Source organism: Coffea eugenioides, chromosome 11 (genome assembly GCF_003713205.1).
Source record: "Coffea eugenioides isolate CCC68of chromosome 11, Ceug_1.0, whole genome shotgun sequence".
Taxonomy (NCBI): Eukaryota; Viridiplantae; Streptophyta; class Magnoliopsida; order Gentianales; family Rubiaceae; genus Coffea; species Coffea eugenioides.
In genome coordinates, this window is record NC_040045.1 from 50,559,017 (window position 1) to 50,581,274 (window position 22,258).

General features: G+C 35.5%; 3 protein-coding genes across 4 annotated transcripts; 2 read left to right on the plus strand and 1 right to left on the minus strand.

The window, feature by feature from the left end:
- Positions 1-3,873: 3,873 nt before the first annotated feature.
- On the plus strand, positions 3,874-6,341 carry LOC113753916 (geraniol 8-hydroxylase-like). The gene is made up of 2 exons (XM_027298193.1): positions 3,874-4,787; positions 5,471-6,341. The coding sequence occupies exons 1-2, from the start codon at positions 3,912-3,914 to the stop codon at positions 6,074-6,076; spliced, it is 1,482 nt and encodes a 493-aa protein (XP_027153994.1). The 5' UTR covers positions 3,874-3,911; the 3' UTR covers positions 6,077-6,341.
- A 437-nt stretch (positions 6,342-6,778) lies between these two features.
- LOC113754474 (autophagy-related protein 101-like) lies at positions 6,779-11,107 on the minus strand. 2 transcript variants are annotated; one of them, XM_027298905.1, is made up of 7 exons: positions 10,657-11,107; positions 10,515-10,551; positions 9,809-9,894; positions 9,639-9,734; positions 8,598-8,763; positions 8,335-8,497; positions 6,779-7,304 (listed from the first exon to the last, which is right to left on the minus strand). In XM_027298905.1, exons 1-7 carry the CDS (start codon positions 10,717-10,719, stop codon positions 7,229-7,231), a joined length of 687 nt encoding a protein of 228 aa, XP_027154706.1. In that variant the 5' UTR covers positions 10,720-11,107; the 3' UTR covers positions 6,779-7,228. The 2 variants fall into 2 exon arrangements, with proteins under 2 accessions (XP_027154706.1, XP_027154707.1); XM_027298906.1 differs by having other exon boundaries at positions 10,687-11,104.
- A 9,195-nt stretch (positions 11,108-20,302) lies between these two features.
- On the plus strand, positions 20,303-21,660 carry LOC113753754 (dof zinc finger protein DOF5.7-like). The gene has a single exon (XM_027297992.1). It carries the CDS (start codon positions 20,576-20,578, stop codon positions 21,617-21,619), a length of 1,044 nt encoding a protein of 347 aa, XP_027153793.1. The 5' UTR covers positions 20,303-20,575; the 3' UTR covers positions 21,620-21,660.
- The last annotated feature ends 598 nt before the right edge of the window (positions 21,661-22,258 follow it).

Sequence of the window (22,258 nt, forward strand, 5' to 3'; positions counted from 1 at the left end):
AATAGCAGTAATAAGAACAACTAGACAGAAGATATGAACACTATAGGCCGCAAAGGTACATGTATGTTTTTCGACAAGCTGAAATATATAATGCTAATCATTAGCATTAAAAAATACTAAAATTTTAATGGGAGTGCACCTATTCTGCACTTAGTCCGAGTCCGATACAAGTGATTTTTCTCTTTTTGATAAATCAACGTAAGGGCTGAATAATAACCATCTCGAAATGTACCAGTAATTTGAGCCCATCCGTCATATTAAACAATGTTTAATTCTAAGAAAGTAGTTGTTGGGATTCAAACACGAAACAAAAGACTATTAAAATATCAAGTACGTAATAATTTAATAATAAATAAGTTACAAATATGAAAGATAAATGACACATAATATTTAACATGGTTCGACTCCATCATTGAACCTACCTCCACAAAGAGAAAATTTGTTCTTTATTATGAAAGAAAAATTCTATACAAGAATACAATTTAAAATCAAGTCTAACTCTTATATACTATTTCTCATCTCTCACCCCATGTATAAGATTACATGTCGCATTATATGTTCTTTGTGTATCACTTTGTACTATGCCAACTCACCTATTTATAAATAATATTATTAGGCTAAAAATCAAATAATAACAGAAAACTAATGCTAATTCCTAAACTTATACAGAATATAAAATAACTTATAAATTCTAAACAAAATAGAAAATTTATTAGCTACTATTTTAAGTAACAAAATTCAATTAAAAAACTAATTACTTCCATACAAAATAAAAAAAACTTGTCTAAAAGAAATTAAACTAATTTCCTAATAAATCTCTATCTTGGGAAATATTTCTTTTAGCAACTATTTGTTTTCAAGTATCAAATAATATGGTACCAAATTACACATTCGAATCAATACAGTTCTAACATCTAATTGATTCAATTGGCAAATGAACATATGTAGTTATTTTGAATCTAACTTCCTGTTGATTCGTGAGAAAGTGCCTTAATTCACCATCTCTCTTTGCAAGATTTTTTCTCATCACAATTTGCAATTTAGGATTCCCATCTGTGAATTCTATTTCTATCAATTGAGACAATCAACTAGTAAAATCATCATATTTCTTCCTATTCTTAGGACTGTATCATCATATGTGATTTCTAAGACTACACTTGCGACATAAATTCGTAACCATATGAGTCTTCTGACATTTGTAAATTAGATTTTTTTTTATTTCTTTAGAATATATGCCACATCACCTAAAGAACATAATTCGAATCTAAAAATTATTTGGGATGAAATATCAACCGTTGGAATTATGAGAATATCTCCACCGATTCATTTTCAAAATCAACATTGGATTTCACTTTTTTCTTGACTCTTAGATTACTTGTCTAAATTCACCATCAAATGTTTTTATACTTTTTGACTTTTCATCCTTCATCATCAATGTTTCTTGTCAAACCCTTGAAACAAAATATGTCACCCATAAAATTGTTCAATTGGTAAGAGTCACCAATCCACTTAATTTCAATAATCAACCAGAATCCAACCATACACCCCGCTCTGATACCAGTTTGTTGGGATCTAAATACAGAATAAATGACTATTAAAATATTAAGTATACAATAATTTAAGAAAAAATCATTCAAAGCGTCTCTCACATTTTGTAAAATAACTTTTTTTGTCCTTCACTTTTAAAAATGTAATTTTACGTCCCTTACAAATTTATATTAATCAAATTTGATCTCTACCTAGGTTTTCGACTAGTTTTTTTTGTCGAAATTCATCACATGCATTGCATGTGATCATTTTTTAGAGACAAAATTGTTAAATCAAATTTTATATAATCCGATTTATAGTCTCTTATATTTCATGAAATGAATTATTACGTCCCTCACATTTCATAAAATAAAATTTTTCATCTCTCATTGATCATGTGTACAAATAATTTTTTAAAAATCTATGCATATATATTTGATTTCACATGAATAATACGAATAGCATGTAATATATCTCTATTTGATTTCACTTAAACAGACTAATTGTAATTGTACATATGCTATTCAATAAATACGTACATGGATTTAAATCTAATAATTTTGTTTTAAACTCATATATATATTTATTTAATTTCATCATGTAAATCTATTCAATATTTGTGATCATTTTTCTTTTGCTAATAATTTATTTATTGAGTTGTATAGTAAGACCATCTAATAATCAGTTCTAATTCAAATTCTATAGTCATGCTAACAAATTGCAATTTAAATTTGAAAATTTTACTTATCACTTTTAAGATCAACAATTGAATTTCTTACCTTGTAGTTGTTTTATAATTTGAAAGTGTCAATCACTTATTTTCTTTTTGTTATACTTTTTTTTGTTTATTTTTCTGTCCAAATTTAATTCGATATAAACATTTGATAATATTTAGGATTAAATATCTTTTTTATTTTTAATTTTCGAGTAAAAGAAAATGAATACGAGTGAAAAACTAACAATTTTTTGAAATTCATGTATATCTCTATTTAATTTTATTTGAACAGTATGTTCAGGTGAAATTAAATAGAGATATATTTCATACTATTTGTATTATTTAACTGAAATCAAATAAATATATAATGAGTTTTTTTAAAAAAAGTTATTCATATACATGATTAATGAGGGATGAAAAAATTTATTTTATAAAAATGTAAGAGATGAAAAAATTTATTTTATAAACTATGAGGGATGAAATAATTCATTTTGTGAAATGTGAGGGATAAAAAATTTTATTTTGGGAAATGTGAGGTACTATGAATCGGGTTATGTAAATTTTGATTTGACAATTTTGTCTTTAAAAAATGATTACATGCAAGACACGTGGTGGATTCTGATAAAAAACTAGTCGAAAATCTAGATAGGGATTAAATTTGACCAATATAAATTTATAAGGAACGTAAAAGTACACTTTCAAAAGTGAAAGATAAAAAAGTCATTTTGCAAAACGTGAGGGATGTTTTAAACGATTTTTCCATAATTTAATGATAAATAAGTCACAAGTATGAAAGATAAATGATATTCAATATTTAACGTGGTTCGATTTCATCATTGAATCTACATCCATAGAAAGAAAATTTGTTCTTTATTATGAGACAAAAATCTTATATAAGAATACAACTTAAACCCAAATCTAACTCTTATATACCATCTTCATCTATCAAGAACCATCTTTTACCCCATGTATAAGGTTATATGTCATTGTCGTATGTTTTTTGCGTATTCCTTGTATACCACTTTACAGTATATCAATTCATCTATTTATACAAAATATTATTTGACCAAAAACTAAATAATAATAGAAAATCAATGTTAATTCTTACACTTATATAGAATAGGAAATAACTTTTAAGTCCTCAAAGATTTTTTTTTTGGATACTATTTTAAATAACTAAAATTAATAAAAAAAAATAGTTACCTTCATATAAAATAAAAAATATGTTTAAAAAAAATTAATCCAATTTCCTAACAGCAGCTTCTGTCTTCTTCGTAGACTTTTCTGGCTGCGCTGTTTCGGCAGTCTTACATAGACAAAAAAAGGACGTGTGGCTGGAGCCGTTGTCAGAATAACCGCTCCGGAAGGTGTAACACCATTTGTACATGGTGTAACATCATCTGTACAAGGTGTAACAATGGAACAACAGCGAGTAACAATAGAACAACATTTTTGTGGGTCCCACACGGCGTGAAAATCGAGTTACAAGACGTGATCTGAGCCGCACAAATTTTTGAGGCCTCATCCAGGCCGTGAACTGCCTGGGACAGTTGTCAGAGACAACCGCCCAGGCCCCTCGTCCCAAAAATCCTGAATCATGTGGCTTATCAAAGCTTGAAGTTCGAAATATCGCAAACTTCAGATTTCTGCTCTGAGTTTGAGAGGAAGAATGGATAGCCTGATGGTTGTTCTAGCGTCACTGTTGTCCTTTACTTTGATCAAGGGCCTGAGTTCACTAGCAAGACGAGCCAAAAAGCATCCTCCTGGACCAACACCTTTGCCCCTAATTGGAAACCTCCACTTGCTTGGTGATCTCCCTCACCAGTCCTTAGCCAAGCTCGCTAAAATCCATGGCCCCGTCATGAGCCTAAAACTTGGCCAGTTAACCACAGTCGTCATTTCCTCATCAAGCATGGCCAGAGAAGTTCTTCAAAAGAAAGACTTGGCCTTCTCCAGCAGATCAATTCCTGATGCAGTCCATGCACACAATCATTCCCACTATTCTGTGGTGTGGCTACCTGTCGCTTCTCGGTGGAGAAGCCTTCGCAGAATCATGAACTCCAACATGTTTTCAGCCAACAGTCTTGATGCTAACCAGCACTTGAGGTGCAGAAAGGTCCAGGAGCTGGTTGACTGTTGCCAAAAGAATTGCCAAACTGGTGAGGCAGTGGATATTGGCAGAGCAGGATTTATGACTTCCTTGAATTTGCTGTCCAATACCATTTTCTCTAAGGACTTGGCCGATCCATATTCTGATACTGCAAAAGAATTCAAGGACTTAGTTTGGGATATCATGGTGGAAGCCGGCAAGCCCAACCTGGTTGATTTCTTCCCTCTACTTAAAAAGTTTGATCCTCAGGGAGTCAGGCGCCGCATGTCCGTTCATTTTGAGAAGGTATTGAAATTGTTTGAGGGTCTAATAAATGAAAGATTGGAGAATGAAAATTCTGGAGACGAAGGGCGTGACGTGCTTGATGAGCTGCTTACTACGAGTGAAGAATCTTCCCAGGAGTTTGACAGGATTCATATGGTGCACATGTTCTTGGTCAGTACTCTTTTTTTTCTTCTTTTTTTTTTCTCGGAAACGTTAGAAGGTCTTGGTCAGTACTCTTCTTAGTCCTTTTTTTTTTTGCAATAATTACAATTATACAACTTATTCTATGCTAATCTACAGGGAGAGGAGCCCAAGAAAATTTGTGAGTAAGGGATTAATAGATATACAGACCTGATTTAATCAAACGAGTGCTATGACACCACTCTTAAATTTTTATTACAGATGAAATTTAATCCCCCAACTACAAAGAAGGACAAATCCCTCTCTATGACCACTGAGCCAAGGTCAATGGTTCTTTCTGGCTTGTCTTGACTCTTGTTGATTCCATGTCTTCCTTACTGGGCTTATTGCTTTGCGTTGAATACTCGACTTTCTATGCAAATTAATTTTTTTATACCAAATCAAATCATATCGATATCCCACTTTTGAATTCTGTCCCTAACAGTTGGTAGAAGACAAAAGCCTGATTGAGATCGATCACCTTTTTTTTTTCTTTTTGGAGATCGATTACTGGATTACTTGTTTGAATGCACAAGTGTCCCCATATTTAATTGTTTAATCCGCAGCTAAGTAATGCAACGCAGTGTGAATATCAGTATCATTGCTCTCTGCATGAGAAGTTCTAGCGATTTTTATTGCAAAATTTTCTCACGCAGCAATTATATATGTTACAGGACCTATTTGTAGCAGGGACAGATACAACGTCAAGCACATTAGAGTGGGCAATGACAGAGTTACTCAAAAATCCAGAGAAAATGAGGAAAGCCCAAGCTGAGATTGCAGGAGGCATTGGCAAAGGCAAGGCAATAGAGGAAGCCGACGTTGCTCGCCTGCCTTACTTGCAATGTATCGTGAAAGAAACCTTAAGGATTCATCCGCCAGTTCCATTCTTGATTCCGCGCAGAGTGGAACAGGATGTTGAACTGTGTGGCTACAACGTGCCTAAGGGATCTCAAGTGCTAGTGAACGCATGGGCCATTTGCCGTGATGAAATAGTTTGGGAGAATGCTTTGGTATTCAAGCCAGAGAGGTTCTTGGAATCGGAAATAGATATCCGGGGGCGAGATTTTGAGCTGATTCCTTTTGGTGCTGGGCGAAGAATATGTCCAGGACTATCATTGGCAGCTAGGGCAGTTCCGGTAATGCTCGGTTCGCTGCTAAATTCGTTCGATTGGAAACTTGAAGGGGGCAATACGCCAAAGGACTTGGACATGGAGGAAAAGTATGGCATTACATTGCAAAAGGCACTTCCCTTGCGAGCTGTCCCACTCCCTCTCTGAGTTCTGATGTTCCAAATCCCAGCGAGCTCAAAATAAGGCCACCACAATGTGAACATGATGATTTAATTGGCAGGCTACCGATGTTGATGTAGATTATCTGAAATCTTGCAGCTTGTTTGCTAGTCATTTTCCTATGAATAACGAGTGGTAAAACTATTATACAATCATCTAGGAGGGAAACTGTCAATGAGTTTTCGTTGTTTATTCTGGTGTAGCATCCCTTATCTTGCCCTCCCAAATAAAGGTTTGCATTATTCAGCGACAATTGATTCCTTGCCCTTCTTGCTAAAGAGTTGATTTCCCAGACATTCAGATGAAAGAAAACAAATTAATTACTTTTACATTTCCCCCATCTTGAAAACTAAATACGACTGATCACATCTTAATTACTTTTGGGCTTAACAACAACAAACTTTATAGAAGAAATACTGAAGGATTACCAATCTAATTGCTGAAATGTCGAGCAGAACTACCAAGGTTAGGCGTAGTCAAGCTTGTATCTATTTTATTTACTTTGTAATAGGCTTGTAGATGCAAATAAACAAAAGCGTGACGTACTCATGGCTGTAACCAAATAGTGGACCTCGGTTGTAAATATAGACGAATCACTTCCTTTCAGTATAAATATAGCAGACGGCAAGAATGAACCGAGCACCCAAAGAACAAAACATTTCCTTAGACGCAATTGGGATCTAGCGGCAATGAGATAAGTGCCGGAAGTAGATATGACACCAAACTGAAGATGTCTCTTTCATAATATATTTACGAGTTTACAAGAAACTAAAACACTACAAAGCTGACAAATATGAACAGCTACTAGTTAGGCGCCCAAGAAGGGCGTATTGAAATCAACAGCTTTAAGGTAAACCTGAGATATAGACACACCAGGCAACGCGGATCTTGCCAGATAATTGTTCTGCAGCACTGGGTGTCATATTCTCAAAAGAAGAAATGGCAGACAAATTATATGATTCAAGAAAAGTATGGAAGAGGGGATATCTAATTGATTGGCAATGGTAAGTACATAAAAATCACTTCTCTGAAGGCATGTAAACCACTGTAGGACATGGATATTCACACCATCAGATATCAGCAATCATTTGCACCTTACAAAGTAAATATTACGCTCATCCAGCTTGAAGGCATTGCTAATCAGCTGAGCATGGTTGGATGCCCAGTCTGAAGCATCCTCTTCAACATATCCATCCCAAATGCAGAATCTGATGAACTAAACAAGGCAGCACATAACTTAGCAGCTTTACGGTTTGCTTCAGATATATATAACGAAGAGCTAAGAAAGAAGTGTCATTGAAATACTAGTAGTGATTAAATTAGCAAAGAGGATAGTCAACCATTCTAAAAGAACCCCCCCAAAAAAAAAAAACATGGTTCTCATTATCCAGGGCAAAAGGACTACGAAATCATTACCATCCACCAGGGATCTACCCATGAAATGCCATGGCAATCAAACTTTGATGACCAATAAGCAATAGCTTTACCTACCACCCGGAAAAAGCATTACCCAGATACCATGAATTTACGCTATTTTATTGCCAAACATCAAGGTTTACCCCTCTGTGATTCTTTTAGCAATTACAGAAACTTTCTAAAATTCGACAACATAAATCGCAATTGTAAAGGTCTATTTGCAAGGTCCCAGATCAAAGAGAAGGATTTGTAGAAAAACAATGACATAATTTTGCATGTTGACTGACTTCATAACATACACTGCACTTCAATAGAAAGAAAGACAATTTTGACCTTGTTTACACTGCATAAAAATGCAGCTAATACTTTGTATATTTTCCCACCCTCAAGTTGGTCAAGATGTTGAGTTACCTTATTACTGTGTGCCAAATCATCGAAAAAACCTGCAGTATCAAGGTTTTTCAAAGTTTTTTTCTTTTTTGTTCTTTACCTGAGAAATATTCAATGACAGATATTCAATCAATACCATGCATATAAGCGACTTGGTTAAGACAATTTTTAGAGTTCAATGCTTTCTAAACAGCTTTGTTTCTGCATCCTGCATCCCTTGAGAAAAAGAGGCCTGACCCCCTAAAAATTGCAGCATTAACATGGTAGTTTAAACCACTCACATGAAATCCATCTCAAATCATCTACACAGGCATCAATGTCAATGAGAAAAAGGAAAAGAAAACGTAAAGAGAATGGTGCAATTTGCAGAGATTAAGGGAAGTAAAGCAAATATGATAACTTTAATTTTACATGAACATCTTCTTCAGCAGAACAATTACCTTGAGATAGTAATCTCGTAAGGAAATGAGACACCATCAAGATTTGGAATTGGGGGAACATGATCCTTCTTCTCATTTACAAATTTTATTATCTGAAATAAAACTTCACGGAGAGATGATTCTAGCGCTGTCCGACGAGCATTCCTCTCCTCTGAGGCAGTTTCTGCAATCGTCCACAGAGAAAGAGGCAGTGATTCTTTTAATCCCTTTAGTCAATGGACATTAAGACTTGTTATAACAAATTGCCAGGACAGAGAAAGTACCTCCTGGATCAACTACTACTTTGGAGTGATGAGACTTCCCAGAATGTGTCTTTGGATGTTGTACTGTATTCAAATTTATGTACCATTGCTCCCAGTAGTGACGCTCAACTTTGTTAGTAAACCATGTTGCCTGTTTGTTCTTAACTTCATAGAAAGACAAACATATCTGCATTGTGTTTGATGTATGTCAATAGTCTGGAAAACTAGTAATTTATTTCGTGTCATAAAACTGGAAAAATGTAAAATACATAAAACAAATGTACTCAAGAAATGCAAACTGCTGTTCTGAAAGGACCACCTTTGTATAATCTAAGCAAAGTGCAAAAGACAGAAGAATCAAATAAAAGAAACCAAAATAAGCCTAGTTCTGCAAAACAAGCGCAAGAAAATAGGTGAACTGACAGCCAATGCTTGCTAATAAGAGAATTGTGCTACCATTTCGAGGTGATCACTTATCACCAGGAATTTGAATAGGTTTCAAGGCATAAATGACATCTATCTGAGACTTGGTTTTTCAAACTTCATCCTTTAGGCAAGGACTTTCATCAAGAACAAATATTCTTCTCTATGCAAACATAAATTATAACAAGACCAATAGCCAGTGCACCCCTCAATGATTACAAGATCTGTTCCTGAAAAGAGGGTGGTAGACAGACTTCCAACATGTTTTCAGTAAAACCAGCTGCCCCCTACCCTCCAGAAATGATTGCCTCTTCACAGAGGTGCATGTTAAAATGTACGAAGCTTGTGCTTCTTGCAATTACAAAGTCAAAATAACTTAAGTAAATTACCAAACAAAATATCCTTTTACCATCAAGTTGTAGATCTGTCAAACACTTTGACATTTTTAGAGCATCAAAATGAGCACAAGTAACCCATTATCAATACCTCGATAGAATCCAGAAGAAATCATCCCAATTTACATTGTAAAAACTAGAATGCCTTATAATGGGATCAAATAATCATTTAGTATATTAACATATCATATATCATGCAAGTACACAATATTATGCTGTCTCAAAGTCAGTGACAATTATGAACCTGATTTTTCTTATTGGGGTGCTTCTCCACCCTGTCAATGAAGTGGTCAATCTTCTCATCTATTTTCTTTTCATGTTCAACATCACCACACTGTACCTGAAGATTAAGAAAAGAACTTCTCAATAAGTATACTCAATATCTAAAATGTTAATAAAAGTTCATAGACTTACATAAGTGATGTCAAAGAGCTCCAAGTCAACATCCTTCGGCCGCACAAGACCTAAAGCTCTGTGGAATAAAATAGTGTGTAGAATGCCTGCAAATTTTCACCTTAGGATTACTTATAATAATAGAACAAAACTTTAGAAGCTACCCACCGAAGTTATGAAAACACAACAGAGCATCAACCTCTAGAACAGCACGAAAATAGTAATCACTATACAACATACAACTACGCGAGTGTAAAGAAGCATCAATCATTTTCATTAGTTAATCTCCAATCCCGGTAACACTACATGATTTTTGTGAAAAGTAAATTGGTAATACTTGTTTGGATTAAAAGGAAATTTGTTCACTGGCATTACCAGTTGCAAAGGCTACTAACGATTATATTGGAAGAACAGTAATTGTATGATAACTTCAGCTAAACTAGAAATTAACTACTAGACATGTGAAATGGAAAACCAAGCGATTTACAAACCCGTAATACAACTAAAATGGAACAATGTCACTATTACAGACTCACAGTCCTAAAAATCATCCAAGTAAACTTTCACTTCCACTTGAAACTTGCAAAAGTTTCAACCTTAAACTAAAACCATAAGGTAATCTACAAAACCAGCTAGACAGCGTATCACGTAAAAGCTTATTCATAGTTCTCATCAACAACAAACTGAGCAGAAATAAGAGGGAGATGAACATCAGAAATTGACTCACATCGCAAAACTTCGCGTACCTCAAAGTGCTCCACTTCCTGCATACAAAACACAATTGCATAGAATAAATTAGTATTAAGTAATGCTGCTTAGCTTCATCGGCGGTCAAATAAAACTGAAAAACAAAGTCAAAATTTTTAAACCTGGCGAGGTTCTGGTGGTCCAAGGCTTACCAGTTCTTTAAGCTGGCAAACTTCGCAATTCATGACGGTGTGGCAACAAGAGGAAGATCGACGATCACTGAATTATTGGACAGGAAAATTTGATCGGGGAGATGAATACCCTAGGCCTAGTGAGATGTATCCTCCTGTTAGTTTGGAGACGGAGAAGTAATTTGTTCGGCCTTTCCCAGCCGGCGACTATGGGGCAATCCGGTTTCTATCAGGCCGGGTGACAAATCGGTTCCGTCGTCAGAACTCAGATGGTCGACTAAAAGAGTAAAGACTCTGTTGCTTCTGCAGCACCCCCCAACAGGGTCAGTGGATTAAATATTTTTTTTAAAAAAAAGGAAAGTAATGGCAGAATTGGCAATGGCACTCTCCTTTTTTTTCTTTAAAAAAAAAAATTCTGGAGGACTTCTCAGTTTTATTTTCATAGGATGAACTTTTATCTGATTTTGAGTTTCACTCTCAGCTTTTTTGTGAATTCTGAATTATGAAAGAAGCAGTGCGCCTTTGTACAACCGCCATTCCTTCCTTAAAAGACAGAAATGCCCCTATCGGTTTTGTATATGAAATTCTCACCATCAGCAACTTAAAAAAAATGGAGAAAAATAATCAAGTCAACATGTACAAACCTGCAAACCACATATATCTTTAAAACATGAGCAAACTCTATTTTGCATCCTTGAATTTGTATCAATTCCTCACTTTACACTCATGAATTTTAATTTTAGACATTTTGCACCATAAGCTTTTAATTTTGAATACTTTAAACCCTAAACTTTCAAATTTGCTCTATTTAAATTCAGTCAATGATAACTTTTACAAACTTATCAGCATAAAGAACCCAACAAATCAATGATAATATGTTGAAAGTAACCAAAAGTACCAAGGTATTTTAAAAAAATCATTGTCATTAATTTTCATCATCTTTTAATTTTCACTCATTTTAAAAAAAATAGTGTGTTTGGATAGCCAAATAATTGCCAAAAATTATTTACTTACATCATCAATACAATTTTCAACACACCTTTTTATCTTCCTAATTTCCTTTTTATCTCACATACATCACATCACAAAAAATGCTACATTAATTATTTCAAATAATCTCCTATCCAAACACACAATACTAGTAATTGATACGATATAAATCAATAATAATGTGCTAAAAATTGTCAAAAAAAAGGCCAAGGAATCGCAATTAAAAAAGGTGCATTATCATCAAATTTCACCGCCCTTTATCTCGTTTTATTTTGTGAATATAATCATTGATCGAATTTAAATGAGACAAATTTAAGTGTTTAGGATGTAAAGTGACCAAAATTAAGAGTTTAAGGTATAAAGTGTTCAAAAATAAAATTCAATATGCAAAGTGAGAAAAGTGATATAAGTTTAGTCCTTTAATCGTTGCCAAAGTTCTGCAATTAAATTCAAACTGTTTTATTTTAATGGCGGACATATCAACATGTAATTCAATTCAATTTTTTTTTTAAAATTTTCGTGGTTGGCAAATCGACATCTTATTAGAGTTCGAAAATTCATTTATCTTAAGCACATCGTCCATATTCTTGATACAAAAGCATTGATCAATTTTATTTTTTTAATTTTGATTTTCTTGGTAAACTAAGCATACTAGAGATCACCATCGCGGGAAACAGTATGAAAAGGGACAAGAAAAATGAAAAATAAAAGAAGGCAGGGAAAGTAGGCAAAGGGCTTGATTACTAGCATTCCCAAAGGCGGGGAGCCAAGAAGAAGCTATAGCTCACCTCCCGAAGAAAAGAACAGAAACTGGTTCCACGCCACCATGGAAATTTGATTACTAGCCTGAGATGATTTCCCCAAACTGAGAAAAGCCGACGAACATCCAAATTCAAACTCCAAAAGTGATCAGCAAATTAAAGTCGTGTAGATCATACGAACTCCTTTGACCAAAAAAATTCCGAAAGTCTGTCAATCCCGTTTGGATTACACTTTGTTTTTTTTTTTTTGGAGTTTTTCTAAAAAAAAATAAAAATGTAGTACGCAAGGGGTGAGGCCCTGAAAATAAAATGCGTTAATTTAGAATTTAAAGGAAAAAAAAATAAAAAGACGCTGCTGAAGGCTTTTGCTCCTTTGGCTCCTCACGAATACCGAGTATTCTCAACACTCTTTTCAGGGTCAAATTTAAGTTCTGTTCCACTTTTGGCAACGTGGGAAGGCAAGATAGACAATGAATGCTCTCATTTTCCATTTGTCTTTCAACTTTATTTACTTGCTCATGCTTGTAAATTGGCTTAGCGTTCTTTACACACAGTTCAAAGTCGTGATTCGTGAAAGTTATTAGAAGTATGCATTGAGCATTGGTGATGATGTTATACTCATAAAGAAGCTGTTCAGTATACACCACTACAATTACTGACAATTCATTCGAGATTATCAAACTGGTAGTATATTCTAGTGCAAAAGCAACAAGTAATCATGATCAAACTGATGGTGCAGCTTAATCTTAATTTGCTTTACGGGAATGAAAAACTGCTGGATGATCAAAGGCATGCATGCCATGATCTTCTTTTACAATGTAACGTACGAAGACGATGCTGGCAAAGAAACCTGAATAGGGTTATGTTGGTATAGACCACCTACTTGTGAGAAGAATGGTGTACTTATGGGCCGAGCATACATCAGAAGAAAAAAAAACATGGGATTATACCTGCAAAATTCTTCAGAAATCAACCAGTTGCAAAGAATGAATATGATGGATGGATGTATGTGTTCTTTCTCTTTTCTAGTACTTTAGCTGTATATGATGTCTCTTGAATTCTCCACTGGTTCTCCCCGCGAAGAATGACTATGGCAGCATGAGTAAACTCGTCAGACTTGGTTAATTAGCCACATCATTTTATGGTTTTTTTTTTAAAAAAAAAAAGTTCGACTATGACCACCAAAAAACAAAAAAAACAAAAAAAAAAAGTTAAAGCAGAAACAACCTTTTGGTGCTAAGAACCGAGTATAGTAGCATCTCTATAGCCATATCATCTGGGAATTTTGAAGGTTGATGGTAGCTGTACAAAATTACAAATCATTATCTGCACATCATCTTTTACATGTGAAGTTAGTCGAAGTTTAACTATTTATGAGTTGATAGCTTGATTTATGAAGGTCTTTCGTGGAATTGGATCTTTTTTTTTTGTTTAATATATAATGTTAATATATTGTGTGTGTCACGAGGTGGGGATTTGGTAACCTTATCACATCATATCCTATGGTGGGCTCTTTTTTTTTTTTTTTTTTGCTTTGAAAAGGAATGTCATGGCTTTCTACCACCAAGGTTTGTCCATAAAATTTAATGGATAACCATGTAAAAAGCGTGACAACTTAACATCAGAATTTTGTCATTCTTCTTCTCCCACATTCCAATTCTTCATAATTAATCATGGCAATTGATAAGGATATATATTGCATATTTAACCAGCTCTTGTTTTGAGTTGTGACAATCCACTAGTTATTCTGGTAACCTGTGCTTGGCTTCTCTTTGGTCCGAGTGAAAACTACTGCCATTATCTTATTAGTATGGCATTAATAAACTTTAGGAAGCGTAATTTTCTTTCTGTTCAGATTGTCCTCGACTAGTAATTTTCACTATTTTATTCTTAATCAGGATGATGTGCGAATTGTAATTCATTCATCGCCACCTCACCCTTTATCTTCTTGATTTTGGTTCTGTTTACATTTCTATTTGTAATAAAATGTTGGTGCACAAGCTAGCAGCGTGAGTAAACACCTCTTTGGATCCCTTGACACAGCTTTTTGGATCCATATATATATATGCTTCCGGCCTAGTTGTGATGGATGAACACCAAAAGAACTGCAACTGAATTTCAACTTGATCCCACTGCAATTTGCTTACATTCAAAATTTTTTTTGGCTATTGTGTTCAATTAGAATTTGGCCACCACAATAAAGCGCAATAAAACATGTATTACTTAATTTCTTAAGTATCAATAAGGCGTAATTAAGTCAAGATTAAAGACTTGATCAGCAAAACAAGAGCAATGCAGAACCCGAAGAAAACTGCGAATTCGTCATGCCTTTGATAATGATCAGTGGAAGTATATTTAAAGAATGCATCGGAAGCATGTTGTCAATCACAATGATTCTGTCTTCTATCACCTGAACTTTTCTGCACTTTAGAGTGCTTTATTTGCTCTTTCTTTGACCACCCCCTAATTTTCAATAGCTACTAAAACGATGAAATTGACTGATCTTATTATTGGTTTGACATGTATATATGAAAAACCACCCCTTAATTTTCAATAACTACTAAAACCATGAAATTGACTGATCTTATTATTCGTTTGACATGTATATATGAAAAACCATAAGGCATTTCTGCCTGAATGAATGCAGAAGAGGTTCTTGTGATCCACCAAAGAGTTTAAACTTTGTAAATGTTTTGAATAATCCTACTTTATTAAAATGTGTCGTACCAGTGAATGTTGTAACAATCTCTTTCTGGGTAAAATGTCGTAGAGACATTTCCTAGATCCATATTTTTTTGATCTAAAATGTCCCAAAAGGTGTCCAGATGGTCATGCTGCAAGCAATATGGTAATAACTATGTCTTGCTTATCTAGTTCCTTCAAGCAATTATATTGCTTGACTGCTGATCATGAGAATGCCATAGTTTAAAATGTCCTTAAACCTCGATTACATAAGGTTGCAGAGAACCTAATTCAATCTTGGTATTGCACAGTTGGATCAGGAGACGAAGTTGCGCATGAGACTCGGGATAGGAGTCCTTAATAAGTTGACAGAAACAACAAGAAGCAAATTCTCTCAGTTTCAAATTTTTTGGATGGGTTTCATAATCTCATTGTTATAAGTTTTTGTTGTATAACATGTAAATTAAATCAACTATCTTTAAAGTAGTTGATCACCAAGAGACTCTCTTTCGATCCCTTGATACATATATATATAACATGTAAATTAGGGCAATGTTCGGTGGCCATACATCATACATGATGTTAAGAACGATTTCCACACTGTAATATATCTTAAATTTTAAAGTTTGAACATCTTGACTGCAAATCCTCAGAAATGGTTGCTTGCCCTTTTCCAAAACTTTTCTGCATTGTTGATTTTCAATTCATATAAAATAATAAATAGCAATATAAGTTTGCATGCCACGTTCTTAATCTCTGGCAGAGACATGATCTTTGGTATTCCTTCATAAGGATCCTGTGCGTCCTTAGCTTTATGTCAGGTTGAAGCCACCATTGAATCTTTCTCATCATGTGTGTGACCCTACCTGATGGACTCCACAATACGGGGAAGGACCAACAGTACATTTAGATTTTAGGGTTTTGGAGCCATCCATTTCCCGCAATCCCAAATCCACTCCCTTTTCTTAAATCATTCCTGAATCTAGTTTAATGTATAGTTGCAAAATAGAGAATGCCATTGGACTAATGTCATAGTTATTTAATTTGAATTCGAACACTAAATTTTATATATGTGATATGTATTTAAATTCATTAATGTATATATTAACGGTGCATAGGAGGGGGGCAAATTGCCCATATTGTGCAACGACTAATTGTTTTTCTGGCACAAGAAATAGGTAAAAATATAGATACCTACTGCAAACTTATGGGCGGAGAACATTGCAGCCCCGTCAAATTATACGATTTGATATAGACAAATACGAAAAAAGATCAGTACACATGCATTGATTAGATTTGTTTACAAACTTTTACTAACAAGAGATGCTGCTGCTACTACTACTTGAAATCTAATTGATGATACATTGCGCTTTTTGTGTTACAAGAACATGTGAGCCTAGAAAGGAGAAGGAATATTCAAAATTTGGCTAATTTTTAGTCCGCAAACCTATGGAAGTGACGATAAAGATGAGGAAGGATTGAGAAAGGGAATCATTGACAGCATTATTAACATGCAAAAGTTGCAATAAGCCGTACCTCTTCACCCACTTGAAATTAACGAAAGTTAGAGGAGGTCGGGACCCGATCAAAGCTGACCTGCCGCTTAAAGGGAGACATGGATCGAGACCCTTTGTAGAATGTGGAATGTTGAACTCAATTATTTCACCATTCCATTTCCGTGCATTGCTCCCCATACGAATGTCTCCTCAATGTTTAATCTATGAATATCATAGGCACGGCAGTCCTCATTTCACCAAACGGGCAGGCTTAATTTCCTCCCATATCTACTGTTTTTTTTTTTTGGTCAAGCATTGTGGCAATTTCAATTAGTATAAAGTTTACCGTCATTTTCTTGCCCCTTTTTTTTGTTTAATCATCACTGAATAAATCTATCACTCACTAAGAAGAAAGAGCAAACTTGAAGTTACGTCAATTATGCGTTTTAGCAATATCGCTGTACGTATGAAATAGCAGGGGTTATTAAGGGTTTGTGTGTTTGTTATTTTCAGTCTCGCTGTCTTTCGGAGTAAGTTACATGATCTAGCCACAAATAGAGTACTTAGTTACGTTGTTAACGTCATTAAACCTTTCTTTTGGAGTTATTTGAAAGTTCACCTACAAGTTAAGGAATTAAATTACCAAACTGAACAAATTATAGAGAACTTGGTTTAATAGTTACTTAGGGTTGAAGTTTCAGAATTGAAAATTTCTGGATTTAATTCTCCTTTCCTCCTCCGTTATTCTTAAAACTCACCCTGCTCATGCTCCAAAAAAAAAAAAAATTTCTTGTGAATAAGGATCCCTTCACTCGATCTCAGTGTAAAATGGTCATTTTAATTTCTTTTACACTCTACTGTAACTTCTTTACCTACCACCTAGAATTTGTTTACACCATACTCTAACTCATTTATACCACCCAAGAACAATTAATCTAAAATTTATTTATACCGTACTCTTTAACTTATTCATACTTGTGCCCAGGAACAAACAACAGTAACTTATTTGGAAAGGGACATCGATCCCAAATGCTTCCTTCCCAGGAAGGAATCAGGAGAAAACTAAAGAAAATAATGAAGGAGAAAGGGAGGAGCCAGGGTGAGAACATAGAGCCCGAGGGTCGAGGAGGTTCACTGAAGGCGAGACCTTATCATCTCTTCTGGAATGCCCACCTATCGCGCAGTACTCGGCCACAATCAATCTCTCAGGTCATTTTCAGCTCGCCGCTACCCCTCAAGTCCCCACCATAACAATAATGGACGTAGTATATCAAAAAAAAGAGTTAGTGAGTCGGTCAAGCGCTAGAGCCCCCATCAGTCCTTAGTCGTGATCAGGGCGTGTTTATCATGTATTCGCCGAGCACTGATGTCCTTGTTCTATCAGGGTCTCCATCAGAATGAAGAGTTCTGTGCTGTGAAGTGTGAAGTCTGAGGCCGTCTCCCATCCGGACGGCACGCGCGGTCAGGTCATGCCCGTATCAGTTGTCGTTTGTTTGGATAAAAGGCTAAATGAATGAATAAGCTAGCTGCATGTACATATATATGTATGTATATGTTGTTGCTACAAAATTTTACAACTGCGTGCCAAGACCAGGCCAGGTTATACCAATGTCATAGGCATAGTGACAATTATGCTACACCAGCCACCAAACAACGTTTCAGTGTTACAGAAAACAAGAACTTATTCTGCTTTGCTGCCCAAAGGCAGTCTCGGTTCCTCCATATTTAGACCCAAGTTCCATTTATCACTGAACTGTCACTTGCAATGTGCATTCCACAATAAAGATGTTTTGCGATTTTCATTCTTTCTTTTTGTGTTCCCCGATAATTTTTGGGGGAAAGAAAACATGGGCTTTTTCTCATTGAGTGCCTTTTTCATTTTCCAACAGTGTTTCGACATTCTTTCTAATTTTTACAGGATCTTTTATATTCTGGCGGGGATGCTATTTATTGAATTAGACAAATCCAGTTTTCTGATTCCCATCTAAATCTCGAGCTTTTGGCGAATGAAAACTAGGCCAACTAAAAAGCGTCTGATTATAGTTTGGATCGTTGCGATCAAATTACGACGCTGTAATTTCCTTAACTAAGAGGAGTATATAATTAGTTTCAGCTTGTGACTGTGGTAATCTAATACTTCCTTCGTCCTATATATTTAGTTATATTTGGAGATATGTGCTTTTTATGCATGGTATACTCCACCAAAAAAAAAAAAAAATTTCTTTTGTTCCACTTTTGCCTTTAATCATGTGCTACTTAAAGTAAAAAGTAGAAAGCAATCTCATCATATTTGTTTTTGAGTAAATATTATATACACTGACAGTGTATGCATTATCATCATTAGATTCATGACATGTGTATAAAAATTGAATTTCAAATTCAAATTTTACATAGTTGTCATTCATCCAACTCTGAAAGTGTATATACCGTGAGTGTAGGAAAGATTAATCCTTTGTCTTTGAGTATGCATCATTAATGAAGGGGCATAAGGGAAATTTCAGAGTATAAAATAGTTAAAAATGTCAAACATGACAAATATTTTGAAATAATAAAAAAAAAAAAAAGTATGACACTTGCAATGGAACAACGAAGAAGGGTTGCAAGAATCAAAGAAGGTGACACAACGCGATAAGGTATGAACATGGATTAAACTGAACAAAAAATGCGGTATGATATATAGAGACATCTGAGGTGTGAAATCACCCGACCATTTACCCTACCAATGGTGAGCTCCGAACCAAGTCCTTCCAGAAATAGTACTAGTAAACACCAATGGCGGGGGGCAAATTTGGAGCCATGACTTTCGGGCAGTGCAAATTCTTGTTGTGGGGGTTGGCGACGTGGGGCTCGGCCTTTACACGTACTTCCATGTGATTTGTTCTCTCCTTAAACTCGTAATGATTGTATATGAACAGCATCTTCATGTAGGAAGCACGAAGCCTAATCAAACATTATCCTTCCTTGCTAGAAACTTGATTGCCATCATCATTAATTTATATATCAATTCGATCCCACTTCAGCATGAATAATTAGCCATGCCAACATTAAAAGAATCAAAGCAAGATACCATTCATCAAAAGCGCATCTACTAACTTATATTGGTTCAAAGTTTGGAATAGGCTTAGTCACTGGAAGACGCTTAATTAGGATTTAGGTCGCTCTCAATTCAAAAGGATCTTCAAACCATTGTCTTCCACGTGTTCGGTTTCCGAGCTTGACCAAGACTATAGCCACATGTTTAAATTTCCAAATCACTTCCTCATAAGCATTTTGCTTATGAAAAAAAAAAAAAAACTATCTTTACCATTTAGACAGAAAAATAAGAAAAATACAGCTCCTATATGATTAAACATTCAGAAGGTGAAATTAGTTCATTCTCTTGCTATAACTGATAAAAGAAAAAATAAGATGGTGGTTTATAGGGAGTACAGATAAGCTTCTTTTCTTCCTTTTTTTTTTTAACATAGGAGGAGAAAAAAAGGTACAAAAATGCAAGCCATTAATTCTCATGTATGAAGCAATTTGCGGGTTACTATTTGGAAAAGGAGAAAGGTCCAATTATCCTTCTGAAAAGCCACAAGCAGAAAGAAACTACGTGCCAAAATCCAATACCGCTGGTTAATTTTCAGATATACACGACAACAGGTCTCTATTTATGGTTTTATTCTGGGGTGACTGACTCATGACTATCTTAAAGCTTGCCTAGTATCCCTTCCTGTGTTGTTTTATTGTTGCCACATGAACTTCGCCTCACAAAAGCCAAAACTCCAAAACCTATCCAATTCAACTGATCGATCAACGAGCAAAGGCAAGCAACCATGTTTCGGTCTCTCGTGATCAACTATTTCTACATTCTTCACCTTTTTTGCTAAAACAGCACCAAAAAAGAAAGAAAAAGGGGGAAGATAGGGAGGCTAACTTAACTTCTCTTTTCTTCTTCTCCTGTTTTTGGATTCTTGTAGATTTACAAAGAAGAAAACGATGATTCAAGAACTGTTAGGGGAAGCTGCATCCGGAGTATTAACTGGGGGAGAAAGATCAAAGCTGCCCGTTGATAATGGGGTCTCAGGAGTCTCGTCAGCTTCTCCCTCTCTTTCACCTTCTCCTACACCTTCCCCTTCGCCATCTCCGTCACCGTCACCGTCACCTTCTTCTTCCGCAGTCACCCTTCCTCCTCCTACAGGCTCATCCACTCCGGAGAACCTCAGGTGTCCGCGTTGCGATTCTACCAACACCAAGTTTTGTTACTACAACAACTACAACCTCACCCAGCCTCGTCATTTCTGCAAGACGTGTCGCCGTTATTGGACTAAAGGAGGTGCGCTGCGTAACGTTCCCATCGGAGGCGGTTGCCGGAAAAACAAGTCTGCCATGATAACCTCATCAGTTATCAAGTCAAGTGCTGGAAAGTTCAAGACCATGGCAACAGAAATGGGAAAATCCAGTTTTCTGAGTGCCTTCGAACATGAGCTCTCTTCCTCTTCTCCATCATCAAACCCTATTCTGTGGGCGTCGCCTCAAAACTCTCATTTGTTCTCTTTACTGAAAGCTAACCAAAGCCCTAACCCTAACGCTAGTCCCATGTCCAATAGTGTTGTTAGTACTAGCATGAAAAAGGAGGAGGCAGCCATGCCTGCAGGGTGCTACTCCATAAATGCTTGTAGCAGAATGGTTGGGTTTGATTCAGAACTCGGCCAGCAGGTTCCTTCAGTTGGTCTTATCAGTAGCAGCTCCGGCTGGAGAAACAGTGAACAACATCAGCAGCAGCAGATTGGTTTTGTACTTGGCCAAGGAGAATTCACTGGAGTTCAAGATTTTTACCAAAGGCTTAGATCATCAAGAAATTGTACTTATCCAGATCATGCTCCGGTAGTCCTGGGTAATGTAGTTTCCTCTTCTTCATCGTCGTCTTCCAGTATCCAAGTTTTAGACTCAGCTCCGGTTGCTGTAGCTGAATCCGGCTACTGGAATTCCATCCTTTCGTCGTGGTCTGATATGCCTACAACTAATGGCGCATATCCCTGAGAGTAAATTACTGTACTCTTTCTTCTTTTTCTTTTTCTTTTTTTTTTCTTTTAAAAAAGGGTTTTTTTTTTTTTAATTTCTTCAGTGTCTAGTGTTTGTTGTCTTTATTGGGGTTATTTGGTTAGAATTTGTTTCTATATATTACTACTACCAGTGATAGTTTCCTTCCTGTTCCAGAGTGTACTTGTGTTTTACGGGGTGTTTGATTTGTAAGGACAAACCAAGAATTTAGAAGTTTAAAAACGACGAATTTTAATTAAGTAGGTGATCCTAATTACTACTTTTTAATGTTGTTATACGAGAAACACATGATCCAAATCTTCTACATATGCATGCAAATGAAGATTCGTATATATCTTAGAAGATATCTTGGGACTGCTTCAATTTACTTCACAAGTCTGGAAAAGCATGCAGCTAAAACAAATTTTGACATGGAAGAATAATAACTTATCGTCTTGGTTTTCTCAAACTTCAGACCTTTGCTTTACGTTTAACTTAACATTTGTGAAGTTGACGGTGGTGTAAGGGCGGGTTTTGCCGTTTACGTACATTGATGGGTTATTTGTTTCTTTGTGACTTTTGAAAAAGCAGTCTTTCGAAATATATTCTTCCGAAACCAGAAAAAGTGATTCTTTCAGG